Raw genomic sequence first — 22,312 nt, forward strand, 5'->3', positions numbered from 1 at the left:
CGATGGTTCTTATATCAAGTATTATAGGTCAAGAAAATCTTGAATCAAAAAAAGTTTAGGACAATTTATCCCCTTTGAAAATTTTGTGAAATAATAGTCTCCTTTCCTACAAATTTTTTTCATACTAGATATTTTAACTTAATTTTAAAAAACATAACTATATATTTAAGTTGAAAAAAAACATAGTAAAAAAAGGGCTTGAAACCAACCATGAATTTAAAATAAAAATACTATGTATTAAGTTCTAGCTAAAAAGCTTAATTATAATAATCTAATAAAGTTTTCTTAAAAAAGCCTTTTGAAAGCAAATATATATTTTGTTAAAAGAGAAAGGAGAAAGTTAATTAAGACATACTCACGTGAGCCTAAAGATTTAAGGCTATGTGACTTCAAATTATAGATTTAATAAAATTAACTTTTTATTCAAATCATCTTGTTTTAGAAGACTCTGAAAAGAAAATTTATGCCTAGAACCGATACCTAGATTTTTTAAGCAAAAAATTTAAAGCTTTTAATTTTAACTAATAATATTTGAACTAACTTTAAAAGAATAAGGACATTTTTAATAATTTGGTCAAAGAAATTGCAAATTTAACTGAGTACATAAAAACTTCAATAATGATAGGACACTCATTTTTGGATTAAACTTAAAAGACTTATAATTGGTAAGAAATTATCCTCGTAAAAATTAAGAAAATATAATTTTTTGTTAAAAAAAATTGATAGCACTAAATTAAAATATCAAATAAACATACTAAACATGAAAGTTCAATTTTAAAGTGAATTTCTTGAAAAGAGAACAATACATTTTAAATCTTAATATAATTTAACTTTTTAATAAAGCTTATTACAAATTATTAATAGCTCAACATAACTCAAATCATGTCATATGTATATTGAAAAATAGAAACAATGCTATGTAAAATGGCAAATAAGCACCTCCATTTGCCTTACCTTATTATTGGTGGAAAAATGTGTGAATTTTAAATCAAAATTTGAAATTAAAAATTGAGTTTCTGGAGCTCCCTATGTCCTTAAATATTAATTAGTCTTTGGAAAATTCTTAGAACTCCATTTTAGATTTCAATGCATGCCTCCACATTTTATTTCGAATATGCAATTTGCTGCTGCAAATATCTAATTGTTAGTAAAAACTTTTCTCCAAACTAGGCATGATGACAGGTTAAAATGAAGCATGTGGAAGGATTTTCTTATTCCATTTATGGGCTGCAACCTACCAAAACACTTATCCTACTTCCTAGATGACGTTGCTTCTAGCATTAAGTCCATCCTTCCAATTTATTTCATGGGCATTGGGATTAAATAAATGGCAGCCCATAATGATTTCAGATTTCAGTAAAATTAGATTGGCGGCCCTTAACAAAATGAACTTTGATTTCCATTTTAATGAGTTGATGGCCATACTTGGGGCTGAATACATTAAAATCATAGCTTCTTTTCTTATTGGAAACTTAGTCTTCAAAGACATGGCCTTCTGTTAGGCATCTGATATAATAAACCACTGCCCATCATTCGGAAGGGGCTGAAACATTTAAAAAAATAGAAGTTAATTGAACGTATGGCAGAGGATATCCAGTAAGGAAGTAGAGACATAATGTTTCGGGAGAATAAGAGGACAAAGACATTACAAACAAAGAAAAGAAAAAGAAATTACAGAAATTTGTCATCACTAATAATTAATAATTATAAAAACTGTTATTTTGAAACTTTAAGAAAAATAGAACCATTAGTATAAGGATAGGAGATATTGCAGTGTGCAGAAGAATATTTCCACCAGTGAACATTCTACTAAAATCAGTGTTAATGAAATCTTTGGCCAGATTTAACAGTACACAGATAGATGGTATGATTCAGCAGTTACTACTTTTGAATGGAAGAAGGCGGGCATAATGGAATGCTGCACAAACAGAAGTATGAAGAAATGTTATGAAAGGAATCAATTAACAAGGAGAAAACATTGTGCAATGTTGATGAGAATCTGTGGTTATGGAAGGAAGTAATTAAACACTGAGCAAGAATGATGAGGATCTGCAGGGAAGACATTACAGAGAAATGATTAACCTGCACTTAGCATTGAGCGTTACATAAATGTTAACAGAGATTTACTATTCTTGTAAGCACCTTGAAAAAAATTACATAATTATGCTAATGATGCGACTGCAGTAACCCCTACTGGCTTGCACCCTTCCTCACATTTTGAAAAGTTTCAATACTTTGTCTTTGGGCTTACTCTATCCCACACCAGCCTGGTGTTTTCCCGAAACCTAGAACTTCTCAAATAATCTCGTCAAGAATTTGATGTGGAGTATGTTAATGATTCCACATCTTGCAGACTTAGATATTGCGGACCATGGCAAATACAACATTCAACGAAGTTCTTATCCTTTCTTTCAAAATAGAATCTCACGCACTTTTCTGATCTTCCAAGTCTTTGCTCATTTTTAAACCTGCATACTATTTCGCTAATTTTTTAAATAGCTTATGCACCCTACTAAGCTGAAAAAAATGATGTGGAACTAGTATGATGTGTTCGAGCTATTAGAGAAAAAATGTCAGAGCAAAATAATGATGCCATTTCATGCAACGTTCACACCATTGTATGAACCAAATCTTCTAATAGCACTTATAAATGGAATCTACTCTTTGAAATCCAAGATAAAGCATCTAGAGATGTAGACTCTAAATGACGGCAATGTGAAAAATTGTGGCCAAAGTGATGGAGCAATCTTGTTCTGGAAAATGCAAACCTGAAGAAAATTGAAGTGTAAGTTGCAATTTTTAATGGAGTAACAGAAAAATAAATAATGGAGCGGCAGAAACTTTTAGTTAAGAATATGGTTTACGCAACACCAAGTAATCAACTGTGATGCAGATGACAGAGCTCAAACAATGTGTACCAATAACCATTGGATTAGAAGTTTGCTCCCTGCAATGCACGTATAAGAACAAAAAACAAGGTTGCAGGTTGGGATAAAGATAGCCCATGCAAAGGGAGCGGGGGGAGTAAGAAAGCGGTCCTGATGCATCGCTGTTGCAATTTAGAAGTTTAGAAGGTAAAAAGCTATTCCCCCACGTGTGCCGGCCTTTGGAAAGGTTTAAAGACGGGCAATGTTGTGCTGGATTGAACAGGAACCCTGTGAATTCTAAAGGCTCCAAATAGACCTAATAAAAAACCTTATTTTAGTTCTGTCTGAACAGATGGATGTGGGAATACTCCTCTATGGGAGGCAATCCCATTGTGGCCTAATAAATATAAATCAGCAGAGAGCCTAAAAATGAGAAATAGGTTATTTTGATTTAGATTGTTCTGAAAATGCAGAGAGATGTACAAAAACATAAGGAAAGAATATCTACATAGAGAACAATATTAGACTTTTAGTTCTTAAACAAATTTGATTAGAATTATTTGAAATGAAATGAATTTCTTTTAGAGATCTGTAAGAATAGATTAATTTGATTTAATGAAATCCTTTAACTAATAGAAATAGAATTTTTTCTTTAAAGAAGTCTGCGAGTGGATCAATATTGGTATTTGCAAGAAACTAGATTAGTTTTATGTTTTCCTCAAACAAACCTGCAAGGAACAAAGTTAGAATAATGAAATAGAGCAATTTATTTTCCTTTGTTTTGCAGAAAGCCTTCCAGAACAAGAGAGATATTTTTTTTGGGTTAGATGATAAATTTTAAAACTCTTTGGCGGCAAGCCTTCCAAAGAGAGTTTGAAAATAAAACTATAGAAAAATCTGAAACAAATAAGATTAGGAATGAAGCTCAAGCTTCTCTTCTCCTCTCAAAGACAATGTCTACGAAATGACGACCTTCACACAAACTCAAACAAGGATTAGGTAGCTCTGATACCATATTAGAAATAATGAAGATGAAATGAAATGAAATGAAGAACAAGTAAATTAACCCAGGAAAGTTTTGCTATGAAAATAGTTAACATAAACTTCAAGCTTTAGATGAGCTTTCCAAGACCAACACAAGAGAGGAGATGGGATTTTTGAAGGGGAAAAAAGGAGGAAAAAAACCCCATGTGAATTATATGAATGAGGCAAATGCCTAAAGAATGAGGGAGAAAATGGAGCCATAAGCTCATTACAAGCACTACATTGTGAGTGTGTGTTGAAAAGAATGAGAGAGGAGCATCTCTTATATAGAGACGGGAGAAGTTACTTAGTAACTCCCAAGTGAATGAATGTCACGTTCATAAGTGTGTGCATAACAAGTGTCATAATCCTCTTAAGGAGGAATAAACTATTTTCCTTAATAAAGGAATTACAAAAAATGACTTTTCCTCACACATGGATAAGAGGACAAAATACATAAGGGATAACTTGGTCTATCCCATTTAACAAATAAATACAACCAAGGAAAGATTAATAATTCCAACAAGAATTTTAGAATACCAAATAAATTTTAATTTGACAAATGAAATTATTGAATTAACAAATGGAAAATTTCTATTATATTAAAAATATCATAAAGATGATTACAGCGAGTAGCATGATATCAAAACAAGTGCGAAATTGTAAAAATGTAGTAAAGGGAGGCCTCTAGTCATCCCTAAAGATCAACTTTTCCAGATCAATGGAACTTATTAAAGTGGATATAGAAACATCAACTTTATTTGAGACAATTGCCCCATCAATTTCGTCTCTTCAAAAGTGGGGTTTGGGGGTGGCAATCCCTAGTGGGGTCAAGGGGTAACCACCCTTGTGGGTTCATGGGGCAGCGCCTAGGGTGCACTCCTTGTTGCAATGCAGGGTAGGGTTGAGGGGCAGCACCCCTGCTGCCAAGTCCATATCCCCTTGTGTGGCCATTGAGTGCTTCATTTTGAAGCATTTTTCTCCCTAAATTGACGTGTGGTGCTTGGGCGGTGATTGGATGGCACGGCAGTAGCGGGATGCCCTATCCCCATCCAGGGAAAGTAGAGGTCCAAGGTATGGGACATATTCCTGTGTAACACTGATTTTTATGAAGAATATTTTCTCTTCAAGTGTTATGTGAGTATGCGTGAGAGGCATTAATGGAGTAAAATCATGACTATTTTCACAATTCTATCTTAAAAAAAGTGTTATTTTTCATGTTTCACATTTTAATGTGTCTGGTGAGTTTTTTGGGTCAAATTTGCTGCATTTTTTAGTGAGTAAACACAGGAAAAACATGTTTTGTATTTTACTTTGCAAGTATGTCATCTTTTTATAAAACATTCAAAAATGCTGTTTCTGCGGTTGACCTTCGAAAAGGTAAGCAGATAATATTTAAAAAACATGGCATGCCTACCAATGCAGTGGGTGCCATAGCAAGTCAAATTGCTGATCGATGGCCCATAGTGTTGTGAAAGTGATTCTTGCTTCAACCAATGCTGCGTGAGTTCGTGAAAAGCTTTGTTTATATACAAGTTTATTCACAACAGTCAAAAGCACTTTTTCTTTGGAAGAACAAATCCTTGAAACAGCTGATACATGAAATTTTGTAAACATGGCATGAGTGGCCAATCTAGTGGGTGCCAGAGCAAGACAAATTTATACCCAAGGGCAATTGTTCATCATGCTTCAGCCAGAAGACAATTTTTTATGTTTTCTTCCTATGCTTGAAACAATTAAGTCTTTTTTTTGAAGTGCAGTTGTGTTGTCTAGGTGGAAGATTTGCTTGTACATCTGGCCTTTGTTGCTTATGCAATTGTACTGTTTAGCTATCTCACTGAATAGATTTTCCATATCCTTCGTAATTGCTTTTTACCTGATCTACATCCGAAGCCTATGTTGTGAACATTATCTCAATCTATTCCACTTCCAGAGGCACCTGCATTTTTTGAGAAAGCCATAAACTCCCTTAGTTTCTAGCACCATTACACCAGAAGCCTATGTCATAAAATTATCTTAATCTCTTCCACTTCCAGAGGCACCTGCTTTAATTAGAAAGCCATGAACTCCCTTATTTTCCAGCACCATTATAAATTAAGCAACGATACAAGTAGTATTGGAAATTTTTACTGATTTGTGTTTCATCATGGCTCTTTGTTTCATCAGGTTCATGCTCTTTTTAATGCATTGTCAGAAAACTTTGAAGGGACATCCATTCACATAGTTGTGCTACCCCAACTAAAATCTTGACACATAAAACAGAGAAAACTCCCATATTGCACATAGGAGCTCAACTATCATTTGACACATCAAGCTTTTGCATGCCCTCTCTTCTCTGTTATAAATATAGAAAAGAGTGAGAGGAAGAAGACATTAGAGAAAATGGTTGACCGGGGTCCAGAGGGAGGGGCAGTTGGCAGAACGGTAAGTCTATATCTCAGTAGTTAAAAGCATAGGGGATCTATCCTATTTTTGTAGCAAATGGCAAGTCAGTGGGAATGATTAAATATAAGGGGGACGAAAATGGCACATTGGAACTCCAACTTAACTTACTTCCTCCTAGTTGGGTGGGGGGCTAAAATTCTTATTCTGGGTTCATGAGAGCTGGGGACCTACGCATTGACAATTTAGACATGAAACAACTGAAATAGAGGATATATATAATTTCTTTTACATGGCCCTAGTAATCCAAATAGTTTAGGTGACTTTCATAGTGACATTAACTGAGTGTCTTCTCAAGAATCAAGAAAATATATCTGACCCTAATTCTTGTGAATTTTAGCAAACCTATTGTTTGCTAGGCATTTTTCTCAAATTTCTGTGTTTGCAAGCCTGATCCAATGTATGTGTTTGTCTGCTTGTTTTGGAATGAGTGCATTGCTGATGGTTGAATGTCAGTCTTCTTTCTGTATCTGCTATTTTGTCGTTCCTTTCATGAATATCAAAATGCTACCCTCTTCCAAGATAAGTATTGTTTTTTTAAACATTTTTGGTTACAGTTGTCCTTGTGTTATAAAATCATGATGATGTGCATCATTGTTTAATGGCTTTCAGTGGGAGAAAAATAAAACTGCAGCTTCTTTTTTGGCGTATTTGTAACTAACTAAATCCACTTTGGGAGATTTTCTCCTTTCATACAAAGGAGCTATAGCATATTTTTCTGTAAGAATTTTCTTTTGCACTTCAATTCCCCGCTTCAGAAGATTTGTGCCTCGTTCTATTTCTTTATAGCAAGTGGTTGCAGGTTTGGTTCCTCTGTTTCAAGTTAATTACTTTTCTCTAAGTTTTTTATCTTATGCCTGCTTGAATAAATCTTCCTATTTGAGTTAGTTCTTGTTGTCTATGCCATCATTAGTGCCAACAAACTTGATTCTTTCTTGGACACCTCCTGGTTCACAATTTATTGAATTTTTCAACTAACAAGCTTGGAATCAACAAACTTCAAAGATCCTCAAATACAAAGTAGTAAGGGGCCAATAGAAAATATGCAGGCTCAACTATCAAACCATTTAATTGATTATCTCTGGTTCATGTCCATTTTTGCAGCACTATGGCAGCTGCAGGCTTAGGTGTTCACATGGTATTCTGTGGTATACAGGGAATGGGCAACACAAGAACATGATTCTTAATAAAGAAGATACTGGAATATGGAATCTATCATACTTTTGGAATGCAGGATATAGGCTTTGTTATTGGGAATTGGAACTGATAAGTACATAAATGTCTTCTATATATATACACATTGCTTCTGGATATAGTGCTTTTAGAGCTTCAAATGATGTGTTTATTTATTACAAGAGAAACTGCAAGGAAGAATAGCTATCCTTTACGACAAAATATGAAAACTTCAAAACAAGATCAGGTAGCAAAATAAGTTATTGCCTTGCTTGGAAGTTGTGAGAAAGGGAATTTCTCATTTATTTGTTCGAGACTTGAAAACTGGCTAGTGTAATCCTTAGATCTTGTCAATTAAAAGCTACACAGTTTGGAAGAAAAGTTAAAAAGTTTTAAATCAATTAAATGTTGGCAATAACTGTAGTTATAATGTTAGGATATTTTCTGGTTCTTATGTTATTTAGTGAGTATTGCTCATCTATTTCTATTTCTATATTTGTATGTTATGTAGGCCATGTTCCTTTAGTGTGGTTTTTTAAGGCTTGTAAAGTTAACTGATTTTTTTTGGTGGATTAGTAATTTAGTGGAAGTGCTGAGTATCTATTTTATTTGGTTTGATTTCTTTGGATTTTGTTCCTGCCACCCTGTGGTCTGGTTATAGGCATACGGTGGAGTTTAATGCTATCCTTGATGTATTTGCAGGGCTTGTGAATTTAAAGACCCTGATCCTTGGCTATAATAACATTACTGATGCTGGTCTAGTACATATAAGAGGTGTCCTTTCTTTTCTCTTACAAAGATATTCACTTTTCTGAACATCTTGTATAAATTTCTAGAATTATTCAGACTGTTTGACAAATCTTGGCCACGTGAACAAGTCATGGACTGTATTTCAATTTATTGAGCTGCAAATAAATACTCGGTAAAAAAAACAGAGTTGGGTTATGTTGATTTTTGTGACAGACTACACGAGACTTGGCATCTGATGTGTTATGTTAAGCTTTAGCATTATATGGAATACATGTATACTAGTTCTAAAATTAGCATGTGATTGAATTTATATTTTTATGTTTCACGCTCTTCCCAATCTCTTAGTTCCAAGTTGTCCTAACAGTTTCACGTAAGAGCTTGTCTCTAGTCTTTGAGATATGAATTGTGGATGTGACAAAAGATCCTAGCAAAAAGTCCTTTTTAGCCCTCATTTAGGAAATGTTTGGTGTTACCTTTTCAGCAAGTAGGGAAACCCTTACTGGTATTCTCACCTAGAGACCTCTTGTTGTTGTTGTGTGTGAGTATGCATGGAACATCTGATCTTAAAATGGGGATAGAGATCTTCTTTGAACTTAATTTTTTCCAACTAAAAATCAGTTTTAACTAATTTTTCATCAAAGTTTTATGCAATTTGATATGGGCTCCCAAATTTGACTGTGGATATGTCTGAGTTACCAGTAAAGTTAGTACTTTTCTCTACCTTGCTGATGTACCCCTTTAAAGGATCAGTGATATTGGCTTGAATTGCATTCACCTTTCATCCTATGTATATCTCTGCTTTGCCATTGTAACATTTAATGAATTCAGTTTTGAAATTAAAGAAGTTCTATAGTAAAGGCCCTCATATTTGTTTTTGGCATTTTTGCTTTTCAGCTCTACCATAATAATGATGGGCCATATAAAACAAAAATTAGAAGATCCTAAGATAATAAGAGAAGAAAATAAATCTTAAGAGTAGCCCTTCTCCACGACTACAAGAACAGAAAATAGTGTTGTTCTGTGAAGTAGAGTTAATATTTGAATGTGTTGTAAAAGCAATAATGTAGATGTCGAACAGAAGAAAGTAGCTTGGTTTATGTAGTTCATTGGTTTCATGTGGCATTTAATTAGGTCAGATAAAAATTGAGTTTACATCATCCTGGTGGCTTATTTGGAAATTGACTGTAGGCAGATGGGCTATGTGCTCAATTCACTGAAATGATTCTTTAATTGCCACAAAAAAGTGGGATCTATATAACTGTTTTTGATGGAGGTTACTGAAATCTGTCGTCAGCATGTACACCAACTAGAAGATGTTATCTGCAGCCAGTCTATATTTTAGTAAAGGCTTAAAATCAGAATTTTTAATGTTGTAATAGCCCTAATTGAAGCACTAGCTATGTTTTTTCTCAATTTGCAAAACTGTGAAGATTAGGGTTCGAGAATGCACCATGTAGATTTTTTAGTTCCACATGAATGAGGCAGGATGAATGTAATAAAGAATGTATGTACAGGTATAAATCTAACATGAAGATGGCAATGTTGATCTGGAATACTCATTATATAACTGTAATATTTTACCATGTTAGTGTAAGCCTAAGAGACCTCTTAATCCTTTAGTCTAATAAGGTATGTGTGGTGAGAGGTTACCAATTTTTTGGATTTTGGAGGAAAGTGTGATAGACTGATGAGAGGGCCTACCAAATATTTGACAAAGATGAATGTTGATTTCTTCATCAAGACCTAGTAGTGAAATAAAAAGAATGGTCATGAATATGTGGTGTGTTAATGAGGAGGAACACACTTTAAAGGGTATGCCTCATATCTTGTTATGACTGGTGTTATATCTCGTATCTTGTTTTATCTTCTTATGTTTCACATCTACTTTGGAAGCAATACTGAAAATACGTGCAAAGAATTTGCTACTACCATGTGGCATGAGTTTGAAATGTCAATGTTTGGTGAACTATCGTATTTTCTTGGTTTTCTATTATCACAATCAACTAATGGAATATTTCTCTCAAACCAAGCATATTAAGGAAATGCTGAAGAAGTTCAAGGTAGAAGACTGCAATCTTGTGAGTGCTCCCATGGGTACAAGATGGAATTGAGAAAAGAAGATGAATCTCCTGAAGCTAATCAAACTTTGTACAAGTCAATGATTGGGAGTTTATTGTATGTCACAGCTACAGGCCCAAATATTATGCAATTTTTGGTTTATATGGCTCAATTTCAGGCTGCACCAAAGGAGCCTCGTGTGAGTGTAGTAAAGAGGATATTCAGATATCTGAAAGCTACTATGGATTTCCGTCTATGGTATGCAAGAGTCGAAAATTTCACCTTCACAACATACACAAATGCAGATTGGGCCAGAAGTGTTGATGATAGAAAGAGCAATGAGTGGTGGTGCATTCTTTCTGAGAAATTATCTTGTTTTGTGGTCAAGTAACAAGAGCTGTTTTCTTCGTCTACAGCTGAAACTGAATACATTGCACCAGTTTCTTGTTGCACACAACTTCTATGGATGAAGTGGATGTTTAAGAACATCAAGGTAGAGCTTGATCATCCTATATCTATTTTTTGTGATAATATGGGTGCAATAAATATCCAAGAATCCAATTATACACTCCAGGAATAAACATATTCCAATTAAGTATCATATTTCGAGAGAGCAATTTGCAAAGAATATGTTGTTTTCAAAGAATAGGTTCCAGATGTTTTCACTGAGCCTCTTCCAAAGGAAACTTTTGAGTATTGGCAAATGAAGTTGGGAGTGATGTCCCACTCATTTTATTAGTAAGGAAGAGTATTGATTACGGGGGAGCTTACCGTTGTCATATCTTTCGATCCACAGGAAAAAAATTGCATAGTTATTATCTCCTTTGTCATTGATGTCAAAGGGATAGAATAAGACATAGAGTAACCAGGAGAGTTAGCATTTTCAGTCTTATAAGCTTAAAGTTGTCATCAATGACAAAAGGGAAGATGATAAATAATTGTGATTGATGTCAACGCTTGATACATGACAAAAGATATAAAAGCCTGCAGTTAGAAAGAATATATTGTTGTTAAAATGGAAAGATATTTATGAAATCAAATCAGATAAGTTTAATGTTGGGCGCCAAGGTGGAGAAGATCTAGATTTAATAAAATCAGTTTTGACAGCTGCCAAGAAAGGAAAGGAAATCACATAAAGATGGCCACCAATTTTAGATGGAAACAAGAAAAGAATGTTTGAGGATATGATAGGATAAATCAAATCGGAGTTATGCCATAAAAAAGAAAAAACTTAATGTGTTATAAGAAAAATTTAATGTGACAGATAATGAAAGATTTAATGTTGAGGATATGATAAGATTAATCAAATCTGATTTATCTTGTAAAAAGAAAGATTTAATGTGTCATAAAAAGAAAGAATAAATGTGACATAAAAAGAAAGATTAAATGCAGATCTGATAAAGTTTCATGATCAGATTTGGGTGCCCAAGATATTTTATAAATCTTCCATTTTGAGAATCCAAATAGCAACACCATTTTTAGCAGGTTTTATTCTTGAAGGATTTATGGATATTAGTGAGATAAAAATCAAAGCTGAAAACAGTGTAAATACGGGCACAAAAAACCCAAACACACTCTTTTTTGATATTCCACCATCTATTACAATTTGCAGACCTCACATTTTAAACAGCAAAGACCATATTTTGTTAATATGTAACTCAAAATAGGAGAAACAACTATTAAAATTCTACTTCAATATGCGTTTCAACATGCATCATTCTCCCAACTAAATCACTGATAGTGACTGACAGCTAAATGGTGATAAAAACAATATTTAAAAACTCATATGACAACTAAATAATGAACTAAACAAAGATTTTAACTAAATGCTATGCATGGTGGTGAGGCTCATGCATTAAGTGCAGTTTAAAAAGATGATTTGTTTTAGTGATTCAAAATCAGAGATAAGAGGGTTATGATAAAATAGCAAGAATGGAGTTATGAAGATTGAGCAGAGTTGAAAGAAGTATTTTTATAGTAGAGTTTATTGGATGTCAATGTCTCATTTTGAGTCCGTGCTCAGAGGGAGTGGTGTTTCTAGTGAGCTGGAGCTCACGTTTGTAAGATCCGTATCCGATGTTGGTTGTTGCCTACAATTTGTAAGGAGTTAATAAAAAAAACCATTTTGCCGTTGTTTTTTCCTTGGGGGTTTTCCATGTAATTTCTTTGTACTTGCATGTATTGTTTGTTGATGTTTTTGAAATTACAGTTGCAGATTTGAAGTAAGTGTTAAAATTTGTCCTAATACTGATTCACCACCCCCACCCCACCTCTTAATATTAGCTTATCCTCTTCAATGTGACCTTGTCCACTAGAAGATATAAATAGGACAATTCATTTGTTGAAAGCATCAAAGCATCAAGGAAAGCAAGCAAAGAGAGAATTAAAATCAGAACTGGAATTGATAATAACAGCAATTCCAACTAAGAGATAAATCTGAATAATAAATAGTATTTTAGATCTTTATATGTGTGTGTGTGTGTGTGTGTGCATGCTAGAGTTGAGCGTTGGAATTACTGACCTTTGCAAGTAATCTAAATACTTATCTTTTCTGATGTCCCATCATTGCCCTGGGCAATAAATGACATACGAGGTCAAGTGAGTTAGGAGATAGTTAATAGAAAATAGAAATAAGAGTTCAATTAGATAGTTTGAATTAGAAGCATCAAGAGTATTAGCAAAAATCATGAAGTCTTATCAGTAAGACGATTCTCCCAGTTTGCATCAAGTGGCACAATAGAGAATGTGATATGAGAGGCAGCCAGGATCTAGGATGACAGATATATCCGTCAAGTACTGCCAAGGTCACCAGTTATTCAGAATAACAATCTTAAGGAAAAACACATAATTGACATGTAAATCATGATTCTACTTTCCAATCAAATTGATGAATAGTAAACCCATAATCAATTATATTGATAAGATGACGCCCTATGTCAACAATCACCATACAGTGAGGATTAAAGACTGCAATCATTGTGATAATCATGAAGATGGTATGAATGTTATAAACAGAGACATTGTAAGCATCCATTAGTATTATCACAATGAAGAGAGAATAGCAGATGACCTAGAATCATTTAGCATTAAATCAAATGATATCATCATCATGGAATTCCAGTCAGCCCATTAATCAGATAAGCATCGATAAAAATAGAATTGGTACCCAAGAAGCATTCAGTATATCGATCATGTTGGAAGCAAGTTCTCATTGATATCCCATATAGGGAGATATAAACATCCAATTGCTTGAATCAATTCTCACTGCACATTGAAGACGGATCATACCTGAAGACCAAACAAAGATTCAGAGATTCAAATGATTAATAAGGTATTATACCTTTATTGGATGATTGATATGGATGATTAGGATAGAATAAATTAAGACTCACATAGAACTCGGCAAGCCCAAAATTTTGAACTTGGAAAAAACCTGGAGAAAACTCCGCAACTAAGAAAGAACTACAAATTAAAATATCTTAAAGAAGCATATTTTTTTTTGTAAAACTCAATTGTAAAATGTATCAAATTAAAAATTAACATTTATAAAGAGAAAATGCATGGTTTAATAGTAAAAACAACACGTGCAAAACACACTCTAACCAGTGTTTTACCTTCATCAACATTTTACCCGTGTTTTTTTGTGCCTATAAAAATGCAAGAGTTAGCCAAGCCAAAAGAAAAGAGAGTGCTCGGGAACTTGGGGAGTATTTAGAGAGTTTGCAAACTATGTGAATAACAATTAGATTAGTGCAGAATACTCATATCTGAGAATACAAACCATAATTGATCTCATAAAGATGATCACAAGTATCGACATGGTGATAATCAAATAAGCTTCTGGTTACCATCAACTATCGAGTATAGCTGCACATTACAAACCAAATAATATCAATTTAAGGAAGAAGTTGGCTAACTAAATGATTAATCATAACTATTGGTTAGATAGTGCATGAATGATAATGCTAAGCCAGTTTTATGATGACAATGGAAAGGCTAACCAATTTTTATGGAAAGACATGATTTGCTTATGGAGAAGCATAATTTAAGAAGAGGGACATCTCTTAGAATGCCATCCTTCCATTGTGTGAGATACATAAATGAGTTCAAACTCACTTATTTCATCTTTATTTACTCAGTCTATCTCTTTTGTACATTCTTATTGGATTGCTCTAATCGAGCATTTCACTTAGTGTCAAAACCAGTTGAATAGAGAACAAGTTCTTTATTAGGGAGACCACCACCATTATTGCAAGGATTTCAAGTCAAATAAAAACCAGCATCATATTGTTGTAAGCAATATCATTGCACGTAATTGCACATTCATAACGACATATGAGGAGCAGCAGATTGTCCTTCACTGTAATCAATAGGAATACATATGTTGTAGCATACTTGGTATTGTCATAGCATAGACAGCTAGCAATCAGAATACATTCCAACGTAACTTCCATTGTCAAATCAGAGAGAGAAAATTCTGATTGCATAATTCATTTTGCAGAAGCACTAAAGATCATCCTTGCACAGTTGTCATCACTCGTAACAGAGACAGCATTGGTAATATTAATATTGTTGCATTGCACTAAGCACAGATAATAGTGATCAAAATCATCTTTGCATATATGAAATTTCTGAATGAGAAATATTGTTCGTATTGGTATTAATTTTATAATATAAAGTACAAAAATCTAAGAAGTGGTTTCACAGTCAATTATTGTTACTTCAATAGTTATCAATTTTAGTGTTATGTGTGACTTTTAAGGAATAAAGTCTCTTGTAATGGATCTTTACAAGTTAATTGTCCCAATTTATAAGATCGAACAAAAGGGGACTTCACATTTTTATTATTAATATGTAATAAGGGATTCGTTTCATAATCTATTTTGTATTTAGAGAAATGGATTGGAAATAAGGAGGATGACAACCCTTCCAAGTTCATTAGATCCAAGTACACCACCCTAAGATTAATGTTATGCTTGTGGGCCAGGGGGCTTAGAATGCCTTTGGGCTCGAGGTCCATTCATGTATGGCATCTTGAGGTGGAATTGACCAACCTTCCGTGCCTATGGGCTAGGAGGTGGGATGGAAGATTGGCCTTACATGCTCCTGATGTAGAGCACATAGGGAAACTAGGTTAGTTCACCACAATCCATAACTTTGCTATTTCTTAGGCTCTTGAAGGTTCTCTAATCAAATATTACCCTAGGGGCGCAAGAACATTTCAATACACTTCTACTCTCACATCAACAACATTGGCAATATAGTTACAACTTCTCACATCAAATACTTCTCTAGAAGTCACTATCACCTTTAGGCATAACCCTAGGTACATGAGGGTTATGGCATGAATCATCAAAGATTGCATCTAGCCATCAATGTAGCATCATAACATCATCCCATAACAACAATTATTGATGACTAGATGCAAGCTATATTGTGGACTAATCAAGTATTGTGATGTCAGAACAATCATTTTTGGTATTGTAACGATTACCTTTTGTATTTGGACAGCGAGTCCTCATTGAGTAGTGAACTCCTATTGTAGTACAATTCCTAACAAAGTTAAGGCCTCTAACAAAGTCAAGTCCTCTAACAAGGACTAATGTACTAAATGTATGCAATTCAATTAATCCTAATAGGATAAAAAACTCCTAACAGAGAATTTTTAGATTAGTGCATAGTTGAGGGTACTATCCCCACCAGGTTTTCCCTTGGCCAGGGTTTCGTCGAAAACAAATCATGGTGTTGTGAGCTCCTTATTGCTTGGTGGTTTACTTTTTTGTATTGCTATTTGTGGATTTTTGTGGTTAAGTTTTGGGACTCTTAATTGGTGTAAAAGTGCTGCGATATTAATCCCCCCTTCCCTCTTAGTGTTGCCCAATCCTAACAATGTTATCATGGTTTATGATTTAATGTCAATTTCTAGTGACTAATATTGGGCGGAGGACCTAGACCAAGATTTCTCTTATAAAGGGGCCTTTCAAACGGTAAATTTGTGTCCTAAGATGTATGTCATTTCTTATTTTTAATTGGAGTTCCTGTTTTAGGTCAAGATTTAGGAATATCATAATAAGGAATATTATGTGTGGACTCTTTCTTTTAGTTATCTTATACACTTTGTCGAATTTGATTGATTTCTATGCGATTTCCTTTGCTTTTGATGGATGTTTTGTCCAAGATGAACTATTTCCTCCTTTTATCCTATTGATCTAGATTTCTATTGGGTGTTTGATACTTCTTTTCTCCTAAATGTTTATCTTTGCCCATTTAGTGTTTGGGCGATACCCTTGTGAAAGGATTTATGGTTTTACCCTTGGTTCTACCATATTTGAGATTTCTGCCCCTGTTGCAACTTGTTGGGTCTGTGGTCTTCAAAACCCTCCTAAGTGGTATATTCATTTAATACATTTCGTTTCATTTTCATGAATCCATTATTTTTTGTTTTTTGAAGAAATTTATATATTTTTAAGTTGCCAACTAATTGTCCAAACTTCAAGTCACAAGATAAGATAAGATGATTTTATAATGTGCAACAAAAGACCAATAAAAGGGTCCAAGGGATTGCCTGAAATAGAGCAACAACCCAAAAGACAACGGGAGCACTAAACGATGTCCAGAAGAAAGATAGAGCAAAGAGCGAAGAATTATAGAACCAAGATTTGATTTACTCACATTGGATACACCAATTTCTAGCCAACAAAGCAAGTATAAAAAATGACATATACAATGAGAAAGATATTGACACCAACGCTCATACACATTTTATTATAAGAAACCAAATATGAATGTAATACTACACCCTTTTGATTTTATAAATCCCTTTGTTACACACAACTGTGTATCAATCTTCTCCAACAGGTAAGATACTGAGGTTCAAACATTTGTTTAGGATCTAGGTATTTTGACCTCTTACTAGGGAGAAGCAAGAGGGAAAATAGACTACAGGGTCTTGAGCTTGTACATGGGGTCCTCCTTGAGGCAACTCATATGAATGCTACATGGACCATGTGCCCATTACTTGAGATTGTTTAACTGAGTGAATTGATCACTTTGGTGACTTCATACACGATGTTTGCATAATAAGTTCTATATTTTGCAAGGGCTGATTTAAGCTTCCAATTTCTAATCTAAGTTGTCGGTGCCAAATCAAGATTGTTTCAAGCTCAAGATTTGTATTTGGAGGTTGAATCAATTTTTGGATTCATTTTGTGTTAGTATGTATGTAACAAATGGTTTTTCAAAGCAAAAACAAAGACATTTTATATAAAGATTTTCCAATATTCATTGAATAGATAACTGAAAATCCTTTTCATATGACATTAACTGTTTAAACAATTAACTAAAATAACCATAACCATATCAATGATCCTCTGAAAGTAACTAGTTTAACAACTAACTGAAATTAACTGTATCCATGATCATCTGAAATAACTAGATTGACGATTAACTAAACATAACTGTATTAATGATCAACTGAAATAACTAGATTAACGATTAACTAAACATATGTGTATTAATGATCAACTAAAATAATTAGATTAATGATTAACTGAAAATATTTGTATTAATGATTAACTGAAATAACTAGATTAATGATCAACTGAAAATAACTGTGTCAATGATTAACTTAATTAACTAAGTCAATGATTAACTATATTTTCTACATACAAGTAAATGTTTATCATGAAAAGAAGAAAGAAACACACAAGTATTATCTAGTGGATCTTTCGCTGGTTGTGCAAGCCTCAGCTTTCGGTAAGACGAGAAGCATTGACTTAGGCTTAACCTCCTAACCTTGGACCATACTAATCCCCACACAATCTATTGAATTAGAAAGGCCCTCCTTACCTCAGGATTGGGTTTGAGATATTCTTAGTCCAACCACTTGAGCATCCTGTTGTTTAGAATGTCCGCACAGTTATGGATGAACTTGTCTACATAACTGACACCATTGACATCAAATGAACATTAGATGGCAAACATGCCTTTAAACTACCTTGGCCAAGGTTTTCTGATGGGTTCAACAACCTGATCGCCACCGCTTGACTTGACAACAGGGTACATTATTAGGGACGAGCATGAGCTATTAACTAAGATTTATTTAATTTGATTTAAAGTATCAAGTCTGATTTCACTTTCTTTATCCTTGCAGGATTTCATCTCACCTCTTCACCTTTTTCCATGGCTAAACAGTCGGTGAGTCCTAGGTGTTCGGAATTATAGAGCAACCGGCTCTTATTGACTCATGAATATTATAAACTTCTAGCATTTCACAATCTGTGATTACATGTTTATATTCTATAAAAGAAAGAAAATTGCATAAATAATTATCATCTGATTCCAAGGTTTATTGGCAAAAATAGTTTATGATTCCATGCTATAGACACTTCACTATACTTTATTGGTAACCAAATCCCTAGAGTTATTTAGTTATAAAAGTGAATGATCTACAGCTGTAGCTATGGAAATTGATTTGTAAAATTATTGGAATAACATTTATTGGAAATGATTATCACATGACCTGTTATGAATTCGTATCTGTCTAAAGTTTGCAAATTGATTTGTAATCAGCTCCTCTTCAGTTGCTTGTAGACGTCACCACAATGTATAAAAACTTATATCCTCAGAAAGAGTATAGAATGGTGCTGCTATGAACAAGGTTTTTAATGGTATTGCAAGTATCTGATAGGTTTGTAGCAGAGTATCGACTAGAAAATGAACCATAATAAGCAAGGAAGAATGCGATATTAAAAGGGAAGAAATGGGAATGAGTGATCTTGTGACTTTGTCTCTCCCGACTCATGATATAAAAAAGTTTAAAGAGACTCATTAACTTCCATAAACAATATTTGTCAAATAAAAATGCCAAGTGTTCAATTGGTTTCAAAAAAAGAAAAGAATAAAAGATGGAAAAAGAGTTGGAAGGTTATAATTCGAAAATTATTATGATTTATATTTATATACGTGCATGTAAATATATTGATGAGGTGGCATCATTTTATTATAAGAAAATAATATGATGGTGTCACTTCATTTTTATATCTATGTGTACGTACATAGATATATATATTATAATAATATGGTGAAAGATCATTTAAAATCCTTTGAGGTATGTATAATATTTTAATTAAATTATTTTATGTTTCTTGAATTAATTATTTAATAGCGCATGCGGGTCCTACAGAGGTATCCTGAGTTCAAGTTGTCAGGTCCTGACCAAAGAAGTTTAAGGTCATACTTATCAATCTTGTTGACCGGGCTAAGCAAATATCCCATTTTGTTGATACCGTTTAGCAATGCTTCCCCTCTTCATCTTCTCTTGCAATCACCCGTGAAACACTTCCACCATAATAACAATTTCATAATAATTTTCATATAAACATTTAAAAGACATTAAATTATTAACCATAATTCCAAAATCAAGCAACTGCTAAACATCATATAGAAAATAATGGTGAACAACCATCTTCATTAATAGTTAATTCAACAGATATAAATAACTACCTACTTTACATGATCATGAAAGAAAAATCCGTCAAATCCAACGGCTATGAGCAATTTTAAAACTCGGTCAAAATTTGGGATGTAACAATGTACAAAAAAAACAGAAAAAAAAAAAACAAATGTAGCATCAATTAAGTTCATACTACACCCCCATGCTATTAATTCGAAGGTTTGATCAATTTTTTTGGGGGTTTGGATCGTCCTAGGTTCATATCTACAAAAAATACAAAAATCTAAAAATCTAAAAATCTAAAATATATACATTTATGAAGCAGCAAGTTCATAATACACCACTACGCTAATAGTAAAGTAACATAGCAAATATATATATGAATGTTTGTCCAAATAGCATATAGAAAAATGCCAAAATACACCACCATATCAATGTGTTTGTCAAAAAATAATAATGTCAATTGTGAACATAGAAAAATGCCAAAATACACAAGGGTTGGCAGTGGCTTTAGCAATCTCAAGATCAGCCTTATGGTCACTAGGTAGTTCGTGCTCATCATTAACACAAATTCCAACCAAGCGAGCAACTAAATCATCCAACTTTGTATGCTCTAGATAAAGATCCCACTCTTTTGTCTCCCCTTTTTTGTTAGTATTTTCTCTGTGATAGGAGCCATAAATTTGAATGCATAGATCAAGTCCATAAATTTGAATGCATAGATCAAGTCTTCCACCTTTTTGGATTGTAGCCTATTGTAAGTTTTTTATTGGATGGAGTATGTGCTCTAATTCCTCTCTAATGACAGTGAACTAGTAATCTATCAAGATTTTCAATTTTGAAATTAGAGAGTTAATTAGTTATGATTTTATTTTTAAATATAAATTCGTTAACATAAAATTAGAAACTTAAGAATTAAGAACTCGTGATAAAATTTTGATGGCTATGGGTTCCAGGTAATGGAAGTACCACCATATATGAACATCACGTTATGCTTGTCCAAAAGAGCATCAAGACCACAATCATCCATGCTTGCAAAACTCAAACTCATTCATCTTTATAGGCCTTTTTTTCATTAAAGAATCTACAAAGGGATGCCTTGCACCTTGAGAAACTTCAAGATATCTATATGGGGCCTTTCTTGTGTCAGTGGCATCGTTATTAAGGACTGGCTGGCTGACTATAGTACTTGGGGCTAAATACAATGACAAGTAGATGCAAAGGAGTTCTCATGTTGTTACATCTCTCCACCATGATTTTTTGTAGTTCCTCAAAGAATGTCCCTCCAGGATCTTTTTCTTTATCATTTATGATGACTTTCATATCCTCAATCATCGAGTCAAAGCTATCGGATTATGTTCGATATAGGTTCAGTAAATTTTGGGAGGTATTTAGCACAATCCCAAAGATTCATTCAGTGTCTTTGCTTTCTAGATTGCCTCTCGAGTCCCTAATTAGCACTTATTACCATCCTAGCCATGTCTCATGAACCTTCCCAAGCTGTCTCAAAACAATTGTGTTGGAGGCAAAACAAGAGTCAGCAACCTATTTCAAAATCAAAATAATAAAAATGAAAATTGAAAACTTAGAAAGTTACTGAATTAAAATGTATTATAAATTTTAAATAATTTAACTTACCTTCAAGAGCTCCAATCTTGAGAATTGTCTAAATGTGCCTTGTGACATATGGTGGTTGCAATTGGACATTTGGATCTCTTGGATATCAACATACATTTGTTTAATTCCTTCAATATCGGTCCTATTCTTTTGCAGCATCAGGTTGAGGGAGTGGACAGCACAAGGTTTTCAAAAAAATATGAATGGCACTTTTTAACCAATAACCCAACAAGTGTATAGTTTTTGGCATTGTATGTTGTAACTTGAATAACATTTTGAGAGCCAACTTGCTTAATGGCTTAGAAAAGAATTTTGGCAATAAATAGACTGTCCTTCACTTGCGTTTCACAATCTATGGTTCTCATAAACATAGTGCCAACTTAGTTAGTGCCTTAGGAAAGAATGTTGGCAATAAATGTACCGTCCTTTGATTGCCCTTCACAATCTACTGTTTTCAAAAACATTGCAGCTCTTGTCGACACTGCAATAACATTGATCAAAGGGTGATTTCTTGAATCTTTCCTTCCATTAGATACAATGGAAACCTATTTTAATTTGTGAATCTGGGATGGTCTTCAAGGCATCCTTATATATTTAACCTCCTTGTTCAATAAGGAAGTACACATCTTCTCATAACCTAGGCTCTTGAACCCCCTTGCTCCCCTTTGGAGCCTCATTAATCGGTCTAACTATTTTTTTCTAATAAGGTTAGCGAAAAGCATTAAATACCAATCTATTAACATAGATGCATTTAGCTATGTCTTGCTCGAATATCTCTCTACTCACTGTGAAATGCCATTTCCAAGGGTCTCTTTGCTCTATTGTTTCACATTGGTTCTTGAGGAATATCAAAGAAGAGAAGGCCATATATGGGTTGAAGACTACAAATTGATGCCAAAGAAGCTTCAATCCTTTCTTAGACTTTTCC

The 22,312-nt window shown here is 33.7% G+C and overlaps 1 protein-coding gene across 4 annotated transcripts in view; it reads left to right on the forward strand.

The window, feature by feature from the left end:
• LOC149556149 (Leucine-rich repeat family protein) overlaps positions 1–22,312 on the forward strand; it is a 177,644-nt gene that overhangs the window by 90,693 nt on the left and 64,639 nt on the right. For all 4 annotated transcript variants that reach the window (XM_089830279.1, XM_089830280.1, XM_089830278.1 and 1 more), the window contains one exon: positions 8,208–8,279. In XM_089830279.1, the coding sequence (XP_089686405.1) occupies positions 8,208–8,279 (72 nt within the window). The remainder of the gene's footprint in view (positions 1–8,207; positions 8,280–22,312) is intronic.

The sequence above is a fragment of the Cupressus sempervirens genome, chromosome 5 (genome assembly GCF_028749045.1).
Source record: "Cupressus sempervirens isolate cs-2001-9-10 chromosome 5, ASM2874904v1, whole genome shotgun sequence".
NCBI lineage: Eukaryota > Viridiplantae > Streptophyta > Pinopsida > Cupressales > Cupressaceae > Cupressus > Cupressus sempervirens.